At 34.1% G+C, this 25,208-nt stretch overlaps 1 protein-coding gene across 13 annotated transcripts in view; it reads right to left on the reverse strand.

Annotated features, from left to right (window-relative positions):
* Nucleotides 1–25,208, reverse strand: part of RYR2 (ryanodine receptor 2) — a 766,826-nt gene that overhangs the window by 415,455 nt on the left and 326,163 nt on the right. For all 13 annotated transcript variants that reach the window (XM_074222945.1, XM_074222939.1, XM_074222937.1 and 10 more), the window contains 2 exons: nucleotides 10,405–10,479; nucleotides 1,882–2,038 (listed from right to left, as the gene is read on the reverse strand). In XM_074222945.1, coding sequence (XP_074079046.1) covers nucleotides 1,882–2,038; nucleotides 10,405–10,479 — 232 coding nt within the window. The remainder of the gene's footprint in view (nucleotides 1–1,881; nucleotides 2,039–10,404; nucleotides 10,480–25,208) is intronic.

Here is a 25,208-nt window from a genome sequence, read left to right on the forward strand (position 1 = left end):
TAAACCCTCTTGGTAAGGGTCAGGGGAGGGATGAGTCTGGGAGTGCCTCCTAAAGTCTCTTTTTGAAGTGGTCATCAAGGGTATTCACTTAAGCATTACCCACCCAACTGATCCAGATTTCATGATCTTCAGAAACATGCAATTTGGCAAGATGAATTCGACTCTGTAACTCATACTTCCTCAGATTATTGCTAATCTTGGCTTCAGGACTTCATCACACACCTGTCAGGTAATCTTTCTCCCACCATTTTCTTTTCAGCTTCTTTTTATATGTTGTATTCCCTATTAGTTTCTTTGAGGGTAGGGGCTGTCATACTCAGCACTTTATATCACTAGGGTTTAGCATAGTGCCTTGCACAAAGAACATTTAATAAATATTTATTGACAGTTGGGATAAAAGCTTAGCTTTTATGTATCTTATTAACAAAACTTAGCAGAAATATATGGGAACAAAAATTTCATTTAAAATAACTATAGAATGTTTGAAAAATTAAGGAATTTGCCTGTCAAAAGACACATAGCAGTCAAAAAAATGCAACTTCAAACTATTCTTTCTTCAAATAAAAACACTCCAATATTGATAAAGAAATAATAATTGTTCATGGAAAGACTATATAAAATATGACTATCTTAGTAATTTGCCTGTTCAATGCATACAAATTAAATAATCAGTCACTTTATCAAATTAGAAAAAACAATAAAAGTTCTTCAGAAGGAATAAAGGACAAGAATTTCAAGAAAAGCTATACTTAAAAGTGAGAATTAATAAAATTTGCCAGTAACACATTTAAAGCCATACTGTAAAATCTTAATCATCAAAATTATTTAGGATTGTTTAAGAAAGAGAAAAGTCAATCAATGGAACCAATTAGGCCCCAAAATACAAACACAACCAAGCACAATAGCCTAATGTTTGAGGCAACTAGGTGGCTCAGTGAATTAGAATGCTACATCTGAAGTCAGGAAGACTGAATTCAAATCTGGTCTCACTTACTAGATGGATAACCTGGGGAAGTCACTTAACCTCTGTTTGTCTTAATCCACTGGAGAAGCAACTGGTGAACTACTCTAGTAAGTTGGCCAAGAGAACCCCATAACAGACATAAAGACATGCCTGAAAAACTAAACAACAAAAAATCTATTTAATTTCAACACACATCTCCCTGATTCCCAGGAAAACAGGTGAAAAAATACAATGAATGCAACCTGAATTTGTATAGAATGGAAAATAAGGAAAATATAAGGAAAATACTTGTGATTTATACAGTAGCAAGCTCAAAAATATGACAATACGTTGATTTCTCATATACCATTCTGACAGTGAATCTAGAAGGATAAAAGAATCATACTTTTGAGAATAAAACTATTTCAGAGTAAAAAGATAATGCTTAATTTTCATTAAAAAACATGAATAGAAAATATTTACTATATTTACATGTGTATACATAAATATATATACATATATATATAAAGAGAGAGAAAGAGAGAAATAGATCAGATAGTAGTAGTTGGAGCAATAATTGTTATAGTAGTAGCAGTAGTTGTTGTAATAGTAGTGGTGGTGGTGGCAGCAGTAGAGGGAGGAGTAGATGTAGGAGTAGGAGAAGTAGCAATAGCAGCAACAGCATATAGAAGGAATGTGAACTATGCAAGCCATGTTTTATTGATAAACAAGTTAAGCATACTTCAAACTCTTTACAAGGTCCTTATTTGGAATTCAGTAATTCTGTAACTTGGAATTTGGTGATGTGTTTTTAAATATGCTTACATAATTTTCTTAAACTTTCTCAAAGTCATAGAATCAGAAACTTGTAATGAATGAAAAAACTGAAGGAATTAGGAGAAACAAAAAAGATTAACACCTTAAAAATTGTTTCCTACCTTAGAAGACCGGAAACTAAATGCTGTTGATTTGACATCAGCTTTCTCTTTGTCCATTAGCAGAAGGCTTTTGTCATCTATGAGACTTAAGTATTTCCCTGTTGTTACATGCCGTAGTCGGAATGGCTGACCCCATCTGATGTGGCTCCCACTCCATCTAACAGGAAAAGTTAAGATTAATTTATAAAACTGAGTAAACTATTGTTTTACTATTGTATTACTTTAATCTCTAATAGTCATAGGTATAAAATATGAATTATATCATGAGTTTTATTTAGATACTCAGATTTTTTTGAGATGACTTCCTTTTAATATTAACTCTATTTTTCATGGGCATAAAATCCCATCATTATGATACCTATCATTAATGGGTTCCTATACATCCTAAAATGATTTTAAGATGTTAGTCTATACATAGTTCTCCCATATGGTTTTCCAACTTCCCCATTAGTTTTTGTCAAATATTGAGTTCTTACACCAGATGCTGAGATTTTTGAGTTTCTCAAATACTAGATTAGTATAGTAATTTACTACTGAATCTTCTGTATCTAATCTATTCCATTGATTCACCACTCCTTTCTTAGTACCAAATAGTTTTGATTATCATTTTATAATATAGTTTTGAGAATTGATAGTCAAACCATCTTCCTTTGCATTCTGTCATAAATTCTTTTGAGGTTCATTTTTAATTGATTGTTTTTTAATTGATATTTTATTTCAATTTTTCCAATTACATGTTATGCAAACTTTTCCACATTCATCTATATGCTATGCATAATTTCCTTCCACCCTTTCTCCCCACCCCACCCCTCCCCTCAATGGAATAGTCATGTGAAAATTATACATACACAATTGTGTTTAACATGTTTACAGATTAATCAATTTCAGTGTGAGAAATTAGGATTAAGGTAATGGAATGAAAACCATGAGTTAGGAAAGAAATGCATAAGTGAGTGCAGTGTTCATTCAGATTTTGTTTTGTTTTGTTTTTCTTCCTCTGAATGGAGATAGTATTGTCCATAGCCAGTCTCCAAGGGTTGTCCTAGTTCTCTGAAATGTTGAGATGAGCCACATTCATCAAGGTTGATCAATTTTCAATGTGTGTTAACTATGTACAATGTTCTCTAAGTTCTGCTCCCTTCACTCAGTATCAGTTTTTACAATTCATTCCATGCTTTTCAAGAAGCTGACCATTTAAGGTTTCTTGTAAAATAGTATACCATAACTTGCTTAACCATTCTCCAATTGATGGACATCTCAATTTCCAATTCTTTGCCACTACAAAAAAGAGCTGCTATGGATATTTTGTAACATGTGGAATTTCCCCCTTTTTTATGATTTCTTCTGGATATAGACCTAGAATTGGAATTGTTGGGTCAAAGGGTATGATCAGTTTTATTGCTCTTTGGGCATAGTTCCATATTGCTCTCCAGGATGACTGGATCAGTTCACAGCTCCACCAAGAATGCATTAATGTCCCAATCCTCCCACAATCTCTCCAACATTGATTGTTTTCTTTCCCTTTTTTGTCATCTTAGTCAATATGATAAGTCACGAGGTGAAACTCATAGTTATTTAAATTTGCATTTCTCTAATCAGTAATGATTTGGAGCATTTTTCATGTGATTATTTATAGCTGTAATTTCCTCACTTGAAAACTGTCTATTCATAGCTTTTAACCATTTATGAATTGGGGAATGACTTGTGATCTTATAAATTTGATGTAATTCTCTATATATTTTAGAAATGAGACCTTTATCAGAACCCCTAGCTGTAAAAAACTATTTCCCAGCTTTCCTTCTAATTTTGGCAGCATAGGTTTTATTAGTGCAAAGCCTTTTTAATTTAATATAGTCAAAATCTCCTTTTTTTGCAATTTATAATGTACTATATTTCCTGCTTGGTCATAAATTTCTCCTCTTCCCATAGATCTGAAAGAGTATTTCTTGTTAAGTTAATTGGTTTATGGTGTCGCACTTTATGTCTAAACCCTGTACCCATTTTGACCCCTATGGGGTGTGATGTGGGTCTACTATGCCTGGTTTTTGCCATCAGTTTTCCTTACAATTTTTGATAAATAGTGAATTCTTATCCCAGAAGATGATATCTTTTAGTTTGTCAAACAGTTAATTACTGTAGTCATTTACTACTGTTTCTTTTGAACCTAGCCTAATCCATTACTCTATTTCTTAACCAGTAGCAGGCAGTTTTGATGACTGCTGCTTTGTAGTATAGCTTTAGGCCTGGTAAAGCTAGATTACCTTCCTTTGCTTTTTTTTATTAATTCCCTTGATATTCCTGACCTTTTGATGCTCCAGGTGAATTTTGTTACTATTTTTCCCCCAAAGTCTGAACCCTAGGAACATAGGGGCAAAAGACAGGACTGGGTTGGGAACAACCACTGCGAGGGCAGAACCTGGACACAAAGGAGGAAATAAACCTTAGCAAAGGCAAGGCCTGGACTGCATAGGCAACATCTTGGCCAATGACAATCCAAGAATCAGATTTCAGCTCTATCATAAAATACTTGGATCCATACTCCCAATACCCCAGGTTTAGAGCTCAGACAAGCAAAAGACCATTCACTATAGAAAGGTACTGTGCAGATAAAGAGGATGACAATGATACCTCAGAAGAAGAAAACAGTGAAAAATTACCTCTAGGGAAAAATCTCAAAAGAGTCTATGAATTTGACTCAAATGCAAAAGCTTATAGAAGAATTTAAAAAGGAATTTAAAAACCAAAGAAGAGAGAAAGGAGAAAAATGGAAAAAATAAATGTGTCATGCAAGAAAAGTATGAAAAATTGATAAAAAAAATCAACTTCTTTAAAAAATAAATTGAAAAAAGAAGATAGCTCTTCAAAAAATAAAATTAACTAAATGGAATAGGAATGCAACTCAGAAAAGAGTAAAATTAACCAACTGGTAAAGGAAACACAAAAACTAACCAAAGAAAATAAAATCCTAAAAATTAGAATTGGACAAATAGAAATCAATGAATCTATGAGATTACAAGAGTTCATCAAACAGTGGTGGCTAGGTGGCACAGTGGATAAAGCACAGGCCCTGGAGTCAGGAGTACCTGAGTCCAAATCCGGCCTCAGACACTTAATAATTACCTAGCTGTGTGTTCTTGGGCAAGCCACTTAACCCCATTACCTTGCAACCCCCCCCCCCCAAAAAAAAAACAAAAAGATTTCATCAAAGCAAAAAGGTTTGAAAAAATTGAGGAACACATAAAGTAAATTTTAGAAAAAAACAAATGACCTGGAAAATAGATCTAGGAAAGATAATTTATGAATCACTGGACTACCAAAAAGCCTAGATCGAAAGAAGAACCTGGAAAATATCTTTTAGGAAATTATCAGATAAAACTGTCCAATTCTGCTAGGGCAAGAAGACAAAATCACCATTGAAAAAAATCATAAAACTCCTCCAGAAAAAGATCACAGGATAAACAATTCAAAGGGTAGCATAACTAAATTCTTAAATAAAGGAGAAAATACTGCAAGCAGCAAAAAGAAGCAATTTTAAGTATAAAGAAACACAATCAGACTTACACAGGACTTATCAACTTCAACATTGAAGGATCAAAGGACCTGGAATATCATGTATTGGAGGACAAAGGATCTTGGAATTACAACCAAGAATTATTTGCCCTGAAAAATTCAACATATTCTGTCAGACAAAAGATGGATGTTTAACAAAATAGAGAACTTCCAAAATTTCCTGATAAAAAGACCAGAAACTGAACAGAGAATTCAATCTCCAAATACAAGATTCAAGAGATGTATAGAAAGATAAATGAAAAGGGGGGGGGAAACCAAATGTTAGTCAAGAATATTAAATCATATACAACGCTATAAGGGAAGATATAATACTTGTAATTCTTGAGAACTGTATTTCTTTTAGAATAGTTCAAGGGTTGAATATAATTGAAGAGATTAGATTTAGAGGATATGGGTATAGTTGATTCATCTTTCCATTGAAGAGGACCAAGATGACATCACTATGTATGAGACAAAATACTCAGGTGAAAACCTAGGATGTTTACTCTAAATTTATGTTTCTCAATTCCCTTTGACCTACTTTAATTCTACTTTGCTCATAAAGCTTAGCATTGTTTCTGATGAGTAGATTCCATGCTGGGTGGTCCAAAGCCATTGTCTCTCATACCTTACAATCAGTTTTGAAGAGAGAACTTCAGAGTGCCCTAATACTTAGAGACTCTATAGTTAATTAAATCAGTAGTGACAGTAGGGACAGTGGGTGGGAACCTACATAGAAGGATTGGATTTAATCCATACTTCAGTCAACAATGGTTTAACTACTATGGTTGGGGAACTAAAGGCAGGGAGTGTGGGAGAGAGTATGGTTGGGGGAGGGTACAAATGGTTTGTGAAATCATTTGGCTTTGAATGATACTTTGATTCATGAGGATTATATATCCTTGGAGGGTACTTGAATAGGGGGTAAGGTATAAAATGATTATAATTTGACATGATTTATGTCTCCTGAGAAGTATATGTCTAATGAGGCAGAAGAAGGGTACTTAGAGACTTTGAGGCAATGCTGCTTATCAAACAATTAAACAATCAATCAATCATCTTGTCATTAAATAACACCAGGTAAAGAGGCACAGAGATCTATTAAAGTGGAGGGGAAGAAGGGAAGGTTTGAACACTGAGTAAATTCTGTTCAATAAATTTGACCCAGAAAGGAATAAGATATATTCCTACCTGAGTTTAAAAAATCTATCCTACTCTGCAGGGAGTGGGGGTGGGGTTGGAACCGATAGAAAAGCATCTGGACCTGGATATACTTTGGGGTCAGATCAATGGTGCAGTGGATAGAATGCTGGCCCTGGAGTCAAGAGGATCTGAGTTCAAATCCTGCCTCAGGCACTTAATAATTTCTTAGCTATGTGACCTTTAATTTAATTTTCTTGCAAACATAAAAAAACTCACTTAGGATATTCTCATTGTTTGAAAGAATTTGAGAGCAATTGTTTATGTTAATGTCTATTTTAAACACAATAACTGAACATGCTTACTATAAAAAGTTTGTCTTTATAAAAATCTGGTTGTAGATACAATTTAGGATTACTGTATTTTTATATTCCAAGTTTTTGTTTATCATAGCTCATTTAAAACACAGGTCATATGTGCAACAATTGATAAGATGAGTTGCAATTTTTCTGTGGATCCCTTGCAGGTACTGATGAAAGAATATAATCACCAGATTGAACATTTTTATCCTTTAGAGATGAACTCATCAGAAGGTCTAATAATAGGAAGTTGCTATCCTGCAAACTATACTGTAATACATATTGCTACTAACTGATTTGGTCTGTGTCTGACTTTAGGTATGTTAACCAATGGCCAATGATGCTAGTTACATTATTGGATTTGACATACATAACTACAGGTGGCATTGTTATGAGGAAATTCCATTGAGGGAATAACAGCTGAAATAGGTTTCCCTAACTTGATACATCTCACTTGGCTGACCTCAAGCCTGGTTCACTGCAATGGACTGTCTATATGACCTTTTCTAGAACAGACATCTAAATTCATAAGGAAATATATCCTTTTATGTCCCTACTTGGTCTTTATAGCAAAGTTCTATAAATATGTTATGTGATGAGCATTGGGTTTTTTTTAAATCACATATAAGAAAGTGAGCCACTTGACCAACAATTGTCTAAATTCTAACAACCAGCTAAGCTACATATTCCTATATTGAGATCCTTTAACTTCTCACAATGCTACAGCATATGATTATCACAAGTCTGTATTTTTAAGTAAAGAAATATTATCACTCAATCAGAAATGGTTTTTCTTAAAAAGAGATCCATTTTTTAACTAGGGGAATTTGTTCATTTTAAATATGGCTAAAATTAAAAAGAAAAATTCATTGCAAATTACTTACTGGAAAAGTGCTATTCTGAAATTATTATGCAATGTGTATATTTATATCATCCTTGAGCCTTTGATTACAACTCAAGTTGATCTTATAATTTTTAAATTTATTCACTTTGTATCAGAATCCATATTTTTATGACAGTATTCTGATATTAGTTTGTTAATGGAAACTCAGTCTGTAAGTATAAATTGGATTTTAATTGAATAATACCAAGTGCAAAGAACTTAGTTTTCTGTGTATATTGGCACATCAGAGTTGTGAATTCCCTTGTCTAGGAGGCTCCAAATTCCTTTTTTTTAAATAATGGACATATAAGTTCTGACCAGATTATTTGTCAAAGAAAGATTTGTGTCAAAATGTCCTTTGTCCAGAACCAGTGTCTGTCCAATTAAGCTGAGCTGGAGGAAATCTGAGATTAAACCTGGACTGGACATGTTGGATCCACTGATTCAATTATTACATGGCTTAATCTTTGTTGAGATTTTTTTTCACAGGTCTCTCTTCATGGGGTTTCTTCCTCAACCAATTCTTGGATGCACCCCAACAGCCCCTCAAACAGGAGCCACTAGGCAAGGAAGAACTCTTTTCAGGCAGAAGTTGCTTTTAGGAATAATAGCATCATCCTCTTTAAAAAAAAACTTTGCACTTTAAAAAATTTCTTTCAGGAATTCTAATTGAATTTATAAAAAGCTGGGGTTTTTTTTGGAGGCTTTTCAGTTCTCATGGTTTTATGTCCTTAGTCTATTTGTAACAAAATATTTTTATGAAAAGAGTCTCATTTTGTTTTTAAAGACATACTTCCCAAATTTCAACAATTGCATGTTTGCAACTAGTTGTAGCTCCAATATATTAGTGCTGGTCCTAGCTGCTGGCAGGTTATATGGGTTGAGTTAAGAACTAGAGAATCCCATTGTCTGAACTCCTTGCCTTCATTACTCAGTTAAAGGCTTCAGATTGTGTTAGTGGTTGCATCTCAGATCAGACTCCATTGTCAATCACAAAGCTGGTGAGACAACTAGGTGGAGCAATGAGTAGAGTACTTGAGTTTAAATCTGGACTCAGACACTATCTCCAGTTGTCCTGATTCATATCTGACCACTGGACCCAGATGGCTCTGAGAGAGAGAGAATGGTGATTTTGCACAACACCTCCTCACTCAAATCCAAATTATGTGTTTGTCATGACATCACTTTCGGGATGTCATGGTCTTCTCCGAGAATGAAAGATAATTTTATTCAGACCCTTGTCCATGTCTACCCATGCTAGACAGAGATTCCCTCCTTAGTCATCATAGGATCTGAAACCCAGGTCTAGGGTAAAATAGACAAGGCTTCCAAATAACTTCTGATTCTGCTCTTTATACAATATCAAACCTTACCTTACTATATCTGTGATTTTTTTTATTATACATAATAGAAGGCCCAGTTCAGTCTCCAAGGCAGAAGGTTCTACATGGCATTCTCCCAGAAGTTAGACCCTGTCCCCATGCTCCTCTATCTTCCTCTGCATACCTGGGTTGGAAAAATGACTTACTGATTTTTCTTTGATTTTCTTCATTACAACCTGGTCTGTTGTTCGTCTCTAAGCCTTTGTTGGAATAGTTTTGGGGAAGAGAAGTGCTATACTGCCTCCTTCTCTAGGTGGTCTCACAATAATCTATCCGCCCCCCCTTTTAAAAGCACAGACTTTCTTCAGTTTCAAATTCTGTGCCTCTCCCTACTTCCTTAGCCACCCAATGAGAAAGCTGGGAAAAAATTTACAAAGATATATAGTCATGCAAAACAAATTTCCACACTGGCCATGTATAAAAAACAAACAGAAAAAAAAAACAGAAAAAAAAACAGAAAAAGAAGAAAAAGAAAAGAAAAAAAATTATACTTCAGTCTCTGAGTCTTTAAGTTCTCTATCTGGAAGTAGGTGCTATGTTTCATCATAAATTCTCTGGAATTGTGATAAGTCATTGTGTTGACTAGAGTTATTAAGTCTTTTTTAATTGCTGTTATTGTGTAGATAGTATTTCTGGTTCTTTTCACATCACTTTGTATCAGTTCATATAAGTTTCCTCAGTTTTTTCCTGAAATCATCTACTTCATCATTTCTTACAGTACAATAGTATACAAAAGCATTCATACACTGTACTATACTTTGATCAATTATTTCCCAATTGATAAATATTCCTTCTATTTCTAATTTCTTGCCATCACAAAAAAGAAACTACTATAAATATTTTTGTGCATATGGGTCCTTTTCATTTTTCTTTGATTTCCTTGAGGAATAATGCCAGTAATGATATTGCTGCATCAGGGTATATACAGTTTATTTTTTTATTTTTTTGGGGGGGGGGTTAAACATTTTAATAGCCATTTGGGAATAGGTACCACTGCTGTCACTGAACTCCTATTCAGTCCCTGTCCAATGCTCAGAGAGCTCTCTCTTCAAAAGTTATTGTGGACTAGAAAAAAAATGACTTATTTTTTGTTAACTTTTCCAATAGGATCAGTTTCAGTCATCACTCACAAATAACAACCGTTACCATGGAAGCTGATCAAATTTATAGAACTGCTAGGAATTTTTAAAGGGTTTTTTTTTTAACTTACGCAACTCTTAGGGTCTCAAGTCTCCAAAGGGAACGGGCATGAATCGATACAGCACCACCTTCATAATGAACTGTTCTGTTAAGAAAAATAAGAGACTGTGAGTTTGAGTTTAATCTTTGGAACATGATTATTGTACATATTGGAAAAAAAGGTGAAAAGCCCAAGCTAGATTAATTTTAGAAAATCTTGTAGGGATTTTAGCAAAGGACAAACTTATTGATGACTGTTGATTGGAACTTCAAGCATCGAAATATTGACCAAGTGAAAAAACAAAAGATTAAAGTTAGGGGTTTGTTGTCTGGTGTGTTTTGCTGAAGTATCAAACATACAGATGGAAACCTTAAAAAAATAAAAATATGGCTAACATAAAGTACAACAAAATCAATGGCTTTAAACTAACTTGGATAAGCATTCAGCATAAACATTTCAACTACCATATTGCTTTCATTCCTTCCACCACTACCACCAAATTGTCCCTCTTAAATGGTTGAATTTTACTGGGATTAAAAAAAATTGAATCTCATTTTTATTTATACTTTTTGTTTTTACATCACATTTATTTCTGAATACATCTTGCCCCTCATTTACCCAGTGAATTAATTATACCTTCATCCCTTTAAACAAATATCAGAGAAACAGGAAAGGAACAGATCAGCAACATTAAGTAATATTTCATATATTCATGATAACATAATACAATATTTTATACTTACTGTCCATCACATAAAGAAGTGCAATTTTTTCAGCTCCTCTCTAGGACTGATTTTGGTCATTTTACATATTATGATTTGTAGCTATTTTACCTAATATGATATGTATCTATTAAGAATATATTCTGGTTTCAACAAGTTGGTTACATATTTAAGTGTTTTGATTCTGTTTTAGACTATTGGTAAATATGAAAATCTCTCAGAATATAGTGACTTTCATTGTTAAAGTTAGTGTTATGGGATCACAATGATACTCAAAAAGTGTGAGCAAATGAATCCCTATAAAACACTGCTTTTTTTTTATCCCCTGTGGAAAAAAGCAGTCAAGCAAATTCCTTTATCCTTGTATCCAGCTTCTTTTTCAGAAAGGGCAGTAATGTGACTCTGTGGTCATAAAATCATAAAATAATAGACAAGATGTTTTGCTGCAACCATGACAGTAAAAGTGGAACTTTTGAACTCATAAAAACTTCTTTCCTTATGACTTTTTCTGTACTAAACAGCATTCCATGTAATTAATATGTCTAATTTGTTATTATATAATTCAACTTTAGAAAAAAAGTATGAGTTGAACCAAAAAAAGATAATAATAGGAGAAAGAGAATTTATTAAGCATTTAAAATTTGTCAGGCACTGCACTAAGTATTGGGAATAAAGGAACAAATGACAAAAATAGTTACTGAGAAAAATCTCAAGATTTTATTGTGGGGGGGGGCAAGATGGTAGAGTGAAGGCAGGAAATCCTAACAGCTCTCCCCTAGACTGCTTCAGATACCTCTAAGTAATTACTTGAAATCAAATTCTAGAGTGGTGGAACTCACAGAAAGACTGAATGAAACAATTTTCCAGCCCAAGACAACTTGAAAGATCTGTGGGAAATCTAGGGTTAAAAAGGTCTACAGTGCAGCTAGGGCTGTGCCCTGCTGCTCAGGAGCAAACCAGCTCCAGTCATACTGAACCATAGGTTGTCTGGGTCCCTGGGGGTGCCTGGGTCCTTGCCAGTAGAAGCAATATCCAGACCTCTCAGCCCAGGGGTTGCCAAGGACAACTTGGCACAAGGGTGACAGCGAGGAAAACTAGGCCACACTATGGTGAGTGCAGAGCCTAGTCCAGTACAGGCCTCAGCACAGATCCAGCCCTGAGAATCAAGAGCAGGCTGCTGAGCAGGGAACCACCCAGCAACTGCTTCCAGAGTACTTAGCCCACAAATAGTAAGGGGGTCTGGGGAGACTACAGAGGTCTCTTTGCTATCCCTGACATTGGACTCTGTTGCTCTGCTCATACCCAGATCCAGTTCACAGCTTGGGGTTCTAGTCTCAGGAAAAGGAGCTTTACAGCTATAGTGGATCCTCCTCACAGTTACCAGGCAAGGAGGAGCGCTTATGGTCATTCACAGTCTAAAGCACAGGCTAGGAGAACAGCCAGAGTCTCTCTCATAAGACCTTGAGGGAAATGAGGTCCCTTGGGAGTGTTCCCTCAAAAGTTTGGGAAAGTTTTTCTTCTATCCAGGAAGCAGAGCTCCACCTTAACAAGGAGTTAAAATCAAATAGAAGAAAAAAAAATCTGACCATAGACAATTACTTTGATCCTATAAAGGATCAAAATACACATCTGAAGATAACAAAGCCAAAGCTTCTGTATGCAAATCCTCCAAGAAAAATACAAATTGGTCTCAGGCTATTGGAAGTGCTCAAAAAAGATTTTGAAAATCAAATAATGGAGATAGAGGGGAAAATTGGGAAGAAAAAAAGAGAGTGATAAAGAAAAATCATGAAAAATCAAGTCACCAGATTGGTGAAAGAGATACAAAAAAATTAAAGAAAATAAGATCTTGAAAACCAACTTAGGCCAAATGGGAAAAAAAAGCAATCCACAAGGCTAATGAAGGAGAATAATACCTTAAAAAGCAGAATTGGTCAGATGAAAAAGGACATGAAAAAGAAGATTAAAAAATCTCTCTGAAGAAAAGAATTCTTCAAATGTAAAATAGAGCTAAGGGAAACTGCTGACTTTGTGAGAAATCAAGAAACAATAAAACAAAACCAAAAGAATGAAAAACTAGAAGAAAATGTGAAATATCTCATTGAAAACAACTGACTTGGAAAACAGATATAAAAGAGATAATTTAAAAATTATTGAGCTACCTGAAAGTCATGACCAAAAAAAAGAGCCTAAAAGTCATTTTCCGAGAAATAATACAGGAAAATTGCCCTAATATATTAGAAGCAGAGGGTAAAATAGAAATTGAGGGAATCCACTAATTCAGTCTCAGACACTAGATATGTGAGCTTGGACAAGTCATTTAACCTTGATTGTCTCTCATCCTGGGCCATCTCTAATCATCCTGATTCTTTTTTTTTTTTTGGATTTTTGGTAAGGCAAAAGGGGTTAAGTGGCTTGCCCAAGGCCACATAGCTAATCATCCTGATTCTTATCTGACCACTGAACCCAGATGTCTCCAGAGGAAAAAGTGAGGCTGGTGACTTTGCATAGCAGTTCCTAACTTAAATTGAATTCACATGCTTGTTATGACATCACCTCCCTGATCATCTTCTTTGAAAACAAAGAATCATCATCATCATCAACTCCCACAATAATATCAGTTCTTTTCTCACAATTATCTGAGTTCAAATTGGACTGGCATTGGTAATTCTCTGCAAACCATTTAACTTCTCATTGCTTTAGAGAACTTTATAAATTGTAAGAGAGGTGGCAATTCATGATAATAATTTCCTCATCTGGAACTTTTCAATATTAAAACCTTACAAATCCACTTTCAATTTTTATTCTGTTTTATCTGATGTTTCTCATGTCAGTTGTCTTGCAAATTTTTTTCAAATCGTTCAGGTAACAAACAATGCTTCTCTGTATTATACTAATATTTGAACTCCTTTCTTATTCCTTCTTCCTGAATTACTTTTCCATCTTCATCTTTCTCTATCTTTTAACAGAAGCATCAGTATTAAAGTATGTTTATTTAATTTGGAGAATCAATTTATTCAAAGCATTTTTTCTGATTCTTTAAATGAAGGGATTGCATCTCTAGGATTCTGTTTAGCTCTAAACTTAGGATGCATAAGAATTACAATTATAATATTTTAACTTGAACATTTGGATTCAAATTTAATGTCACTTGCTAGTTATGTGACACATGGCAGATCTCAACTTCTCATTTCAGTTTCCAAATAGTAAATAGTAGATCTAGGATTTTCTGAAAGGACAATTTTTATTGGATTTTTTCTATGAATTATGACATATCCAAGAAATATTATAGAAAGTTATATGTATATATCTATATACTTATATACACATGTATATATATATGTGTATATATATATATATATATATATATATATATATACAAACACATAAATAAAATTACATATGTGGTACTAGGCTGAAGTCATTGATCATTTTCCTCAGTCAATCCCTGCCTAGTTGAGACTCCAATGAAGAAGAGATTTTGAATGCCATTAGAATCCTTTTATATGGCAAAACACCTTGTGCTGACTCTATTATAGCTGAGATATACAAGACAGGAATTCTATTACCCATATAAAAGCTGACTCAAATTTTCTGGATTATGAGGAGGTTATCCTCCAGGAGTTCAAGGATGCCTCCATTATCCAGCTCTATAAAATTAAAAGGAAGAGATTGTTCTGTGTTTCTTAGGCACTGTTGACAAGATTTTTGTTGGAGTTCTCCTTAATAGGTTGATCCTTCACCTGAAAGTTGGTCAGTGACCTGAAAGTCAATATAATTTCAGAAAGGGCCAAAGAACAGTTAAAGTGGTATTTGCTGACAACTCCAGGAAATGCCAGAAGCAGAATAGAGATTTGTACACAATGTTTGTAGATCTGACCAAGGTCTTTGATACTGTGAATCAATTATTAAAAATTATGTCAATTTGATTGGCCAGAGAAGTTCATCAATATTATATGTTGATTTCAAGATGGCATGTTTGTCTGGGTTCTGGATAGTGGATGATGTTCTCACACTTTCCCAGTCACCAAGGCTCTTTCCTAGCTTTCAAGTTTTTTAGCATATTTTCAGTCATGATGTCAAACACTTTCATTGATGATGAACATGGCCTCAAGGTCAGCTACTGCACTGATTCAACTTGAAAAGATTACAAGCAAAGACCAAACTGGAGGAAGTGTTTGTGCATGGCATAATTTTCTGTTTGCAGCAATCCCTGAATCTGATGCAACAAAGTAAAAATCAATTCTCTGTTGCTTGTGCTAATTATGTCCTAACAATTAACAACAAGAAAACACAGGTGTTCCATCAAGCAGAACCACACCACCCATATTCGGAACCATCAGTTACAGGAAATGTATTGTTTTGTTTTGTTTTTTAATTTTATTTATTTAAAGCAATGGGGTTGAATTACTTGCCTAAGGTCACATAGCTAGGCAATTATTAAATGTCTGAGGCCAAATTTGAACTCAGGTCCTTCTGACTCCAGGGCCAGTGCTTTATCCACTGTGCCCATGGATAAGTTTTTAATGCTATGGATAAGTTCACTAATATTAGCAATATACTTTTCAGGGAGGTACAAATTGGTAATGAAGTTGTCACATGCATTGCCAGAGCTAGCTCAGTATTTGGGAACTTCTGAAGGAAAGTGGGAGAGAAGAGAACTAAGGCTGACTCCCAAACTGAAAGTTTTCAGAGTCATTGTGCTGACTTCATTATTGTATGCCGGTGAAACCTAGACAAGTCTATCAGCTCCATGACAGGAAACTGAATCACTTCCATTTAAATTGTCTTAAGAGGATTCTGAAGATCACTTGCCAGAACCAAGAAACAAAATACTAAGGTCCTTTCTTGAGCTATACTGCCAAGCATTCAAACTTTACTATAAAAAAAACACAACTTCAATGGGCTGGCCATATTGTTCAAATGCCAAATGTAAGTTTGTCAAAAAGACTATGGAGAACTCACTCAAGGCAAGTGCTCAAAAGGGGGTCATAAAAACTAATACAATAACACTCGCAAGATCTTTCTTAAAAACTTTGGAATTGTTAGACTTCTGGGGCAGAGTCACAATGGTGGCATAAATCTGGTATGTTCCCAGAGCTTTTTTATGACATAACATTAAGTGAAGCCTAAAGTCAGTCTTTCCAGGGATAAAAAGGGAAGTATAGTTTCTAGCAGGAGAGTGAGAAAGCTAACAAGAGATTCTTAGCCATAGCATAGCTCAGGTCTAGGTTCAGCAAGTAAGTTAGATAGCAGGCCAGCAGGGAGGATCCTAACCCTAGACAAAATCTGAGCCCTAGGAATAGTGGGGCAACAGATGGGATTAGGTTGGGAATAAACCACAGCATAGCCAAAGCCTGGGTATAAAGGCAAGAAAATAAACAAACCTCCACATAGCAACAACTTGGCAAGCAAAAACTCAAGGACCACATCCTGGTCCCAGCATAAAAAGCTTGGGACTATATTCCCTATATTCCAGCAGCAGAGCTCAACTTTTTAAAAGAGGCAAAAAAAATGCCAACCACAGAAAGCTACTATTCAGAAAGGGATGATAAAGATGCCATCTCAGAAGAAAAAAGCAGTCACAAATTAATTACATGTGAAGCCCCAAAAAGGAGTTTATGAATTAGCCTCAAATTCAAAACCTCTTTGAAGAGCCCAAAAAGGATTTTTAAAAACCAAAGAAGAGAGGAATAAGAAAAAATGTAAAAAAGAAATGAGAGCCAGGCAGGAGAATTTTGAAAAACTGACTAGTGAAATCAACTCCTTTAAAACTAATAATGATCGACTGGAGAAAGAAGAACTCATCAAAAATAAAATAGACAACCAGAATGTAACTCATTTAAAACTAACTAACTGGAAAAGGAAACAAAAAGCTAACTGAAGAAAATACAAACCTAAAAATCAGAATTGAACAAATGGAAACTAATGACTCTATGAGATACCAAGACTCTATCAAACAAAACCAAAAGGCTGAAAAAAATACAAGAAAATGTAAAGTGCCTTTTAGGAAAGCAAATGACCTGGAAAATAGATCCAGAAGAGATAATTTACGAATTATTGTTCTACCCAAAAGCCTCAATCAAAAAAGGAAGATCCGGGAAAAATATGTCAGGAAATTACCATTGAAACTACCCTAATATCCTAGAATAAGAAGCCAAAGTAGTCCTTCAAAGAATCCCCAGAACTCCTCCAGAAAGGTACCCCAAAATAAAAATTCCAAGGAATATTATAGCCAGAATTCTCAGCTAAAAGAGAAAATACTACAAGCAGCAAAAAGAAACAATTTAAATACTAAGGAACTACAATCAGAACTAAAGAATAGGAGGGCTGGAATAAGTTATTAACTCCTTCTTTGGGAAGAAAAGATGAATTTTCAATGAAATAGAGAACTTCCAAAATTTTCTGATAAAGACACCAGAACTCAACAGTAAATTTGATCTTCAAATACAATATTCAAGAGATGTATAAAAAGGTAAATGGAAAGGGGAAAAATACTACCCAAGAACTTTAAACTACACAACATCCCTACAAGGGAAGAGAATCCTTGCAAGTCTTGAGAATTATGATAGTCTTATGATAATTAAAAGAAACACACTTAAGAGAGAGAAGGTGTTGAGTCTTTAGCTAATACCTTAGCTAATAAGGGTTGAATATAGTTGGAGGGATTGTACTTAGCGGTATATGAGTCATGAAGTGATGTTGATTACAATGGTTTTATTTTCTATTAGGACAATGTACTTAGAGGATCTGTACACAATTAAATTATGAAGCGACATTACTTTACTAGATACTTTAGTTACTGAGGGCTGAAGTACAATAGAGACGTAGGGAGAGAGTATACTTAGAAGGGTAGGCCATAAATATATCATGAAGTGATCTTGCCTTATTCCATACTTTAGTTAACAAGGGTTGTAGTATTATATAGATATAGTATTATTGAAACAGAGGGAGAGAGTGTACTTAGAGGAACTAGACATAAATAGATCATAAAGCAATTTTGCTTTCCTTGACACTTTAGCTACAATTAGAGGGAATGTACTTAGAGAGGAAGGGTATAAAATGGTTCAGGAAAGCATTTTGCTTGACATGATACCTTAACTCATGAAGTTTATATGTCCAAAGAAGGTACTTAAAACCTGGGTATAGCATAAAGTGATTATAATTTGATGTTATTTGAGAAGTATATTTCTAATGATACAAAAGAGGGGAGTGTACTTGAAAGTGACTATGAGGCAATGTTGCTTATTAATCAATCATCCCTTGAAAAAAATACTTCTAGCAGGAGAGATAAAAGGAATATGTTTTTCACAGAGGGGTTGTAGGTACAAAACTGGGTTAAAACAATAAAGACATGAAAAGAAAGATTATACTAGGAGATGGTTAGATCTGTGAGATTAAATAATGCCAAAAGAAGAGGCAAAAGACCTATTATTATACTGGGAAAGAAGGGAGGGTGTGAACACTGAGTAAATCCTAATCTCAATAGATTTAGCTCAAAGAAGGAATAACATACGTTCCAATTGGGTTTAAAAATCTATTTTATCCTATGGGGGATGGGGGTAAGGGAAAGAAAGGGTTGGAAGGGACTGATAAAGGGAAGGAGAAAGTAAAAAGTAAAATTAAAATTAAAAAGAAAAGTTAAAGGGGAAAGGGAGCAAACCATTTGTGAGGAGAGGTAAGAGGAAAGGAAAGAGAAAAGCATGGAGGGAAGAAGAGTAATCTTAACTGTAAATGTGAATGTGATGAACTTTCCCATGAAATGGTAGCAAATAGCAGAATGGATTAAAAATTAGAATCCTACAATATGTTACTTACAATAAACACATTTGAAGCAGAGAGATACACACAGGGTACAGGTAAAAGGATGGAGCAAAATATATTGTGCTTCAGTTGAAGCAAAGAATTAATCCTGATCTCAGACACAGCAAAAGCAAAAATAGAACTCATTAAAAGGGATAAGGAAGGAAGGGTGCCATAGACAATGAAATAATATTATTATTAAACATATATGTACAAATGGTATATCATACCAATTCTTAGAGAAGCTAAACGAATAACAAGGAAACATAGCAAAACTATGAGAGTGGGGGACCCTTAATCCCCCGTCTCAGAATTAAATAAATCTAGCCACAGAATAAACAAGAAGAAAGTTTAGAAGGTGAACAGAATTTTAGAAAACTTAGATATGGTAGACCTCTGGAGAAAACTGAATGTGGATAAAAAGGAATACACCTTCTTCTTTGTAGTACATAGCACTTAAACCAAAATTGACCAGGAGCCAGGGCATAAAAATCTTATAATCAAATACAGAAAGGCAGAAATAATAAGTGCATGACTTTTAGATCATGAAATAAAAATTAAATATAATAAAAGGCAATGAAAAATAAATCAAAAATTAATTTTAAACTAAATAACCCAATTTTAAAGAATGAGTAGATCAAACAAGAAATCATAGAAATAAACAACAATTTCATTCAAGACAATAACATCAATGACACATCTTACCAAAATGTATGGGATGCAGCCAAAGGAGTTTTTAGGGGAAACTTTACATCTCTAAATGCTTATATGAATAAAATAAAGAAAGAGGAGATATTGGTCTGCAACCAAAAAAAAGCAAGAAAAAAAATTTAAAATCCACAATTAAATACCAAATTAGAAATTCTGAAAATCAAAGGAGAAATTTTAAAAATTGAATGCAAGAAAACCATTGATCTAATAAATACAACTAAAATAGATCAGCCTTTAATCTGAGTTTTTAAAAAAGAAAGAAACCCAAATTACCAGTATCAAAAATGAAAAGAGTTAACCCACCACCAATGAGGAGGTAATTAAAGTGATCATTCAGAGCATGCCCAAGTGCATGCCAATAAATTTGATAATCCAAATGAAATGAATGTTTACTCAGATTAACAAAAGAGGAAATAAAATACTTAAATTAAACCCATTTCAGAAAAAGAAATTGAAGAAGCCATCAAAAAACTCATAAGAAAAAACTTTCCAGACCCAGATGGATTTACAAATGAATTCTACCAAGCATTTAAGAAACAATTTCAATTCTATATAAACTATTTTTAAAAAATAGTTCTACCGAATTCCTTTTATGACACCAATATGGAAATGTAACCTAAACCAGGAAGAACCAAAACAAAGAAAATTATAGGCCAATCTCTCAATAAACATTGATGCAAAAATCTTAAATAAAATTTTAGCAAAGAGATTACCACAAGTTATTACTAGGATAATACACCACAATCAGGAAGGATTTATACCAAGTGGGCAGGGATGGTTCCATAGGAAAACCAATCAACATAATTGATGGTATAAATAACAAAACTAAGAGAAATCATATGATTATCCAATAGAGATTGAAAATGCCTTTGCCTAACATCCATTCCTATTTAAAACACAAGAGAGTATGGGGATAAATGAAGTTTTCCTTAAAATAATAGACAGTATCTATGTAATCATATGAGGATAAACTGGGAACATTTCCAATAAGATCAGGGGTGAAACAAGAGATGTGTAAAAAGGTAAATGGAAAAGGGAAAAATGCTACTCCATTATCATAACAACTATTTAATATAATATTAGTAATATCATCTTTAGCATTAAGAGTAGAAAGAGAAATTGAAGGAATTAAATTTAGTAATAAGGAAGTAAAACTTTCAGTCTTTGTGGACAATATGATGGCATACCTACAGAACCCAGGAAAATCACTAAAAACAACTTGAAACAATTGACAACTTCAGCAGAGAAGCAGGATATAAAACAAACCAACATAAAGCATCAGCATTTTTGTATGTGAATAATAAAGCCCAGGGGCAGCTAGGTGACACAGTAGATAAAGCACTGGCCCTGGAGTCAGGAGTACTTGGGTTCAAATCCAGTCTCAGACACTTAATAATGACCTAGCTGTGTGGCCTTGTAGGAACTGACCTCCCAAGATAAGCACAGGAACTAAATGAACCCAATTACAAAATACTTTTCACATAAATAAAGTCAAATCTAAATAAATGGAAAAATGTCAGTTGCTCATGGTTAGGTTGAGCTACTATAATAAAAATGATAGTTTTACCAAAATTAAATTACTTAGTGCAATACGAATCAAAATATTAAAAACTATTTTACAGAACTAGAAAAAATAGTAACAAAATTCATCTAGAGCAATAAAACATCAAGGATATTAAGGGAACTTGGTGGAAAAAAAAGGCAGCCTACTAGACTTTGAACTATATTATAAAGAGTCAGTCATCAAAACTGACTGGAACCGGCTAAGAGAATACTGGACTAGCAGATTAGTGTTCTTACAAAAGAAACAGTAGTAAATAACTTTAAGAATCTACTGTTTGACAAACCCAAATACCTTAGCTTCTTAACTTCTAGCTTTTTGTTACTTTTAGACAAAAACTGCTGGGAAAACTAGAAAGTAGTATGGCAAAAACTAGGCAAAGAACAACAGCTCACACCCTATACCAAAATAAGCTCATATTGGTCCAACCAGTCAAAACTGGACACACTGTAACTTGACTCTTAACATAGTGATGTCATTTTGGCCAAACAACAGCAAAGTCACACCAAATAGACTAGCCAAAGAATGTTGGAGTTGGAGTGGAAAATCTGGGTTAAATGTCAGTTTCAAAGGGCTGAATAAGAATTCTAAAAATGGACAAAATGGGAATTTGCTTTGTTTGACTATGCATATTTGCTTTAAATAAGGTTTTTTTCTTCTAATTTTTTTCTTCAATTGATAGAAGGTAGGAGAGAAATACATTCTTACTATTTGGGGAGAAAAAGACCTGAGTTAGAATTCAGTCTCTAAAACTCATTAATTGTTTCACTCTGGCTTAACTGAATTCTCTCTGACCTTATCTGCCCAAAGAGAATAATATTTGTAATATTCAACTAACATTGTTGAGGCAAATATCAAAGGACATAATAAGTGCTTGTATGCATTATGTATGTAGACCACTTTAAAATTTACATAAATTCTAGACCTATACAAAAGTCACACATATTATTGTATATACCATCTGTCATTTACATAATAACTAGTGTAGATCTTCTGGAACAAAAACTTTTGGTGTTTGAAACATCAGGCAGTATTCATATTAGTTCATGTACTTACTTTTTTTTTAAAGTTTGGAATATTATTTCACTAACATAAAAAACTACTTCAGAAGCCACATGTAATTTGTCTTAACTTTCATCAGTCAAGTCAAATCTAAATGATCCACAGACCTATTGAGTCTGACAGTTGCTAACAATGATAGCAGAAAAAACTCTAGTCCATATCATTGACAATTTTATTCCAGGAAGAATAAGGCATAAGAAAATCAATCTCGGGTTTTTCCATAAATAAATTTCAGAAATAATACTTCTCTAAATGCTTAACTTCTACAATGTCAAGAAGGTTATATCTGCCTTCTGATTTCCTTGAATTGTTTCCCTAATGAAAATAGAATGTTTAAGAGCTCTGGACTCTTCATACTAAATTTCAACTTCATTCTGTGTAGTGTAAACATTAAAGCTATCTTTCACTTGATTTATAAAAGCAATCAATTATTCTAGATTATTATATTCTCTTCCTCTACAAATAACTTCTTACAATCTACAAACCATGAATAGATCGGTTGTTGAGATGTTTTTCAGTCGGATTAAATTCTTTGTGACCCCACTTGGGGTTTTCTTGGTAGAGATACTGGAGTGGTTTGCTCATTTTGCAGATGAGAAAACTAAAACAAACAGGGTTAAATGACTTGCCCAGGGTCATACAGCTAGTGTCTCAGAGTAGATTTGAACTCAGAAGATGAGTCTTCATGTCTTCAGGTCCAGTTCTTTATCCACATAGCTGCCCTTGAATCCGTACACCATAAGGAAATTTTGATGCCATGCCATGAATAGCTCATTTTTGCTTTAATCTTATACTTTTTATGAAAGTGAACTTTCATAAAAGATTTTAATGCAAAGTATATACAAGTGAAATTAAATTTCTACTTGCTAATTCATTGTTTATTTTTGTTGTATTTATAATAAATATTAGTTGTGATAGAGTAAATATTAGGTTCCAAAAGAGTTTTAAATGATGTCATAAAAACTTTCAATAATAATTACTTTAAAAAGATCAAAATTAATTGTCATTTTTTTCTGTTGTAATCTTTAGACAATAGGCCACCTTATTTGTCATGGCACTCACTTTCCCACCCTCCTCTCAATAACTTTCAATGGCTCCCAGTTAATCCAGGATCAAATATGAAGTTCTTGATTTGTAATTTACAGTTTTTCATAACCTAGCCCACTTGCATGTCTTTCTAGTCAATTTACACTTTACTTGCCCACCTTACCTCCCTCTACTTCACAGCTCAATTACACTGTTCTACCTATTCTTCTCATAAAACACTCTACCTCCACCTGTGATGGCATGGCTGTCTCCCATGTTGGGAAAACTCTCTCTCTTAGATTCCATCCCTTAATTTTCCTGGCTTACTTCAAAACAAGCTCAAATTCTGCCTTTTGCAGGAATTCTTTCTTGCCCCACTGTTACCACTCCACCCACAGTGACTAGCCCCTTGTCTACTCAGTCTTTGGCTGGAAAAGAAATCTGAAAACTTTGGAGTGTGAGGGACATTAGTAGTATTCCCACATCAGCCAATGGTAGTGTCTATACTAGGAACCAATGATAGACTGGCTATGGATTCAAGGCTCTACAAACAGAAGAAAAAGGAAATATCTTTCAAAACAAAACAAAACAAAACAAACATGCTTAATAGCAACAACTTGAAGACTCCAGCAAAAGGACTTTCAGAATGATGAATTATCTCTTTGCTACATTTGCTATATAAGCTTGAGGACAGAGTGGGGAGGGGAAGGGGGTTTAGGGGTTCATGAACTATAGCAATAGAAAAACAAACTCTTTAGTAGCAACAACAGCAGCAGTGGCAACATCAAGTCCAAGGTCATGGTCATAAACCATGGCCACGGGATAGGAGATGAGGAAGAGTGTGCCAGATTTGAACTCAGGTACTCCTGACTCCAGGGCCAGTGCTCTATTCACTATGCCACCCAGCCGCCCAGAAGATTTTTTTAAACTAATTCCAATTCATTTTAACCAATAGCAGCATGATCAATTAAACATAACTAAAGCCATCAGAAAATTCTAACAGGAGAGAAACAAAGATGATCTACTCCAGCTATATGTTTATCACCTAAGATGAATACCAAAGTCACTGTCAAGCTAGGGCTAGAACTCAGATATTTTGATTGCCTTGACTATGTTCTATTTTTATTACTATTTCAGAAAAAATAGAAATTAGAACAAAACACAAAGTAACTGTCCAAGAAGAAGCATAATTGTCTTCTTATTTTAAAATTTTCATCTGCTCAATAGGCAAATTTTCACAGTGAACAGAAACTCCACAAGGTGATCCAAAAGCTTTAGTGAAATTTTATGCTACCATAGTTTGTATGCTCTGTATAAATGACTCACATTACTCTTACAATCATTGTCATTAATACACAGACACTATACATATACACAAACTAAATGCATTTATAGGACAGAGAAAGGAACTAGATCTGTGATTTCACTAGTTTAAGAAGAGATTTCTTTTATAAATAACCCTCTCTACAAGTATAATCTTAGTCAAAAAATCAGAAAACTGAGAGATTAAGTGATTTCCCAGAGTTATATAGTCAGTTTTTGTCAGAAGTGAGAATTGAACTCTATTTGGCTTTGAGGCCAGTTATTCTATTTACCAAAAATATCATATACATAATTTTATAATCATTGTACAATAAACTCTAAATCTTAGAGAGAAGAGAGAGCACAAAACAACCTTTCCCAACCTCTAAAAGTTAACTCCAGAGCCATGAGGAGATATATTGTCCAGGTTTTAGGACATCACTAGTCAGTATGAATAGGGGCTCAGTTACCCTAGAATATCTGCTATAATTAAACAAATAAGCCTCTCCTTAATCATATGTAAAATGAACAAGTGAGATTTAGTGACCTTTAAGGCATCCAGCTATAAAATTTCATAGTCAATTTGAGAACAATCCTATAGAAAATAGATAATTGAATATTTGAGACTATTTGATATAACAGAAGAA

The sequence above is a fragment of the Macrotis lagotis genome, chromosome 2, assembly GCF_037893015.1.
Source record: "Macrotis lagotis isolate mMagLag1 chromosome 2, bilby.v1.9.chrom.fasta, whole genome shotgun sequence".
Taxonomy (NCBI): Eukaryota; Metazoa; Chordata; class Mammalia; order Peramelemorphia; family Peramelidae; genus Macrotis; species Macrotis lagotis.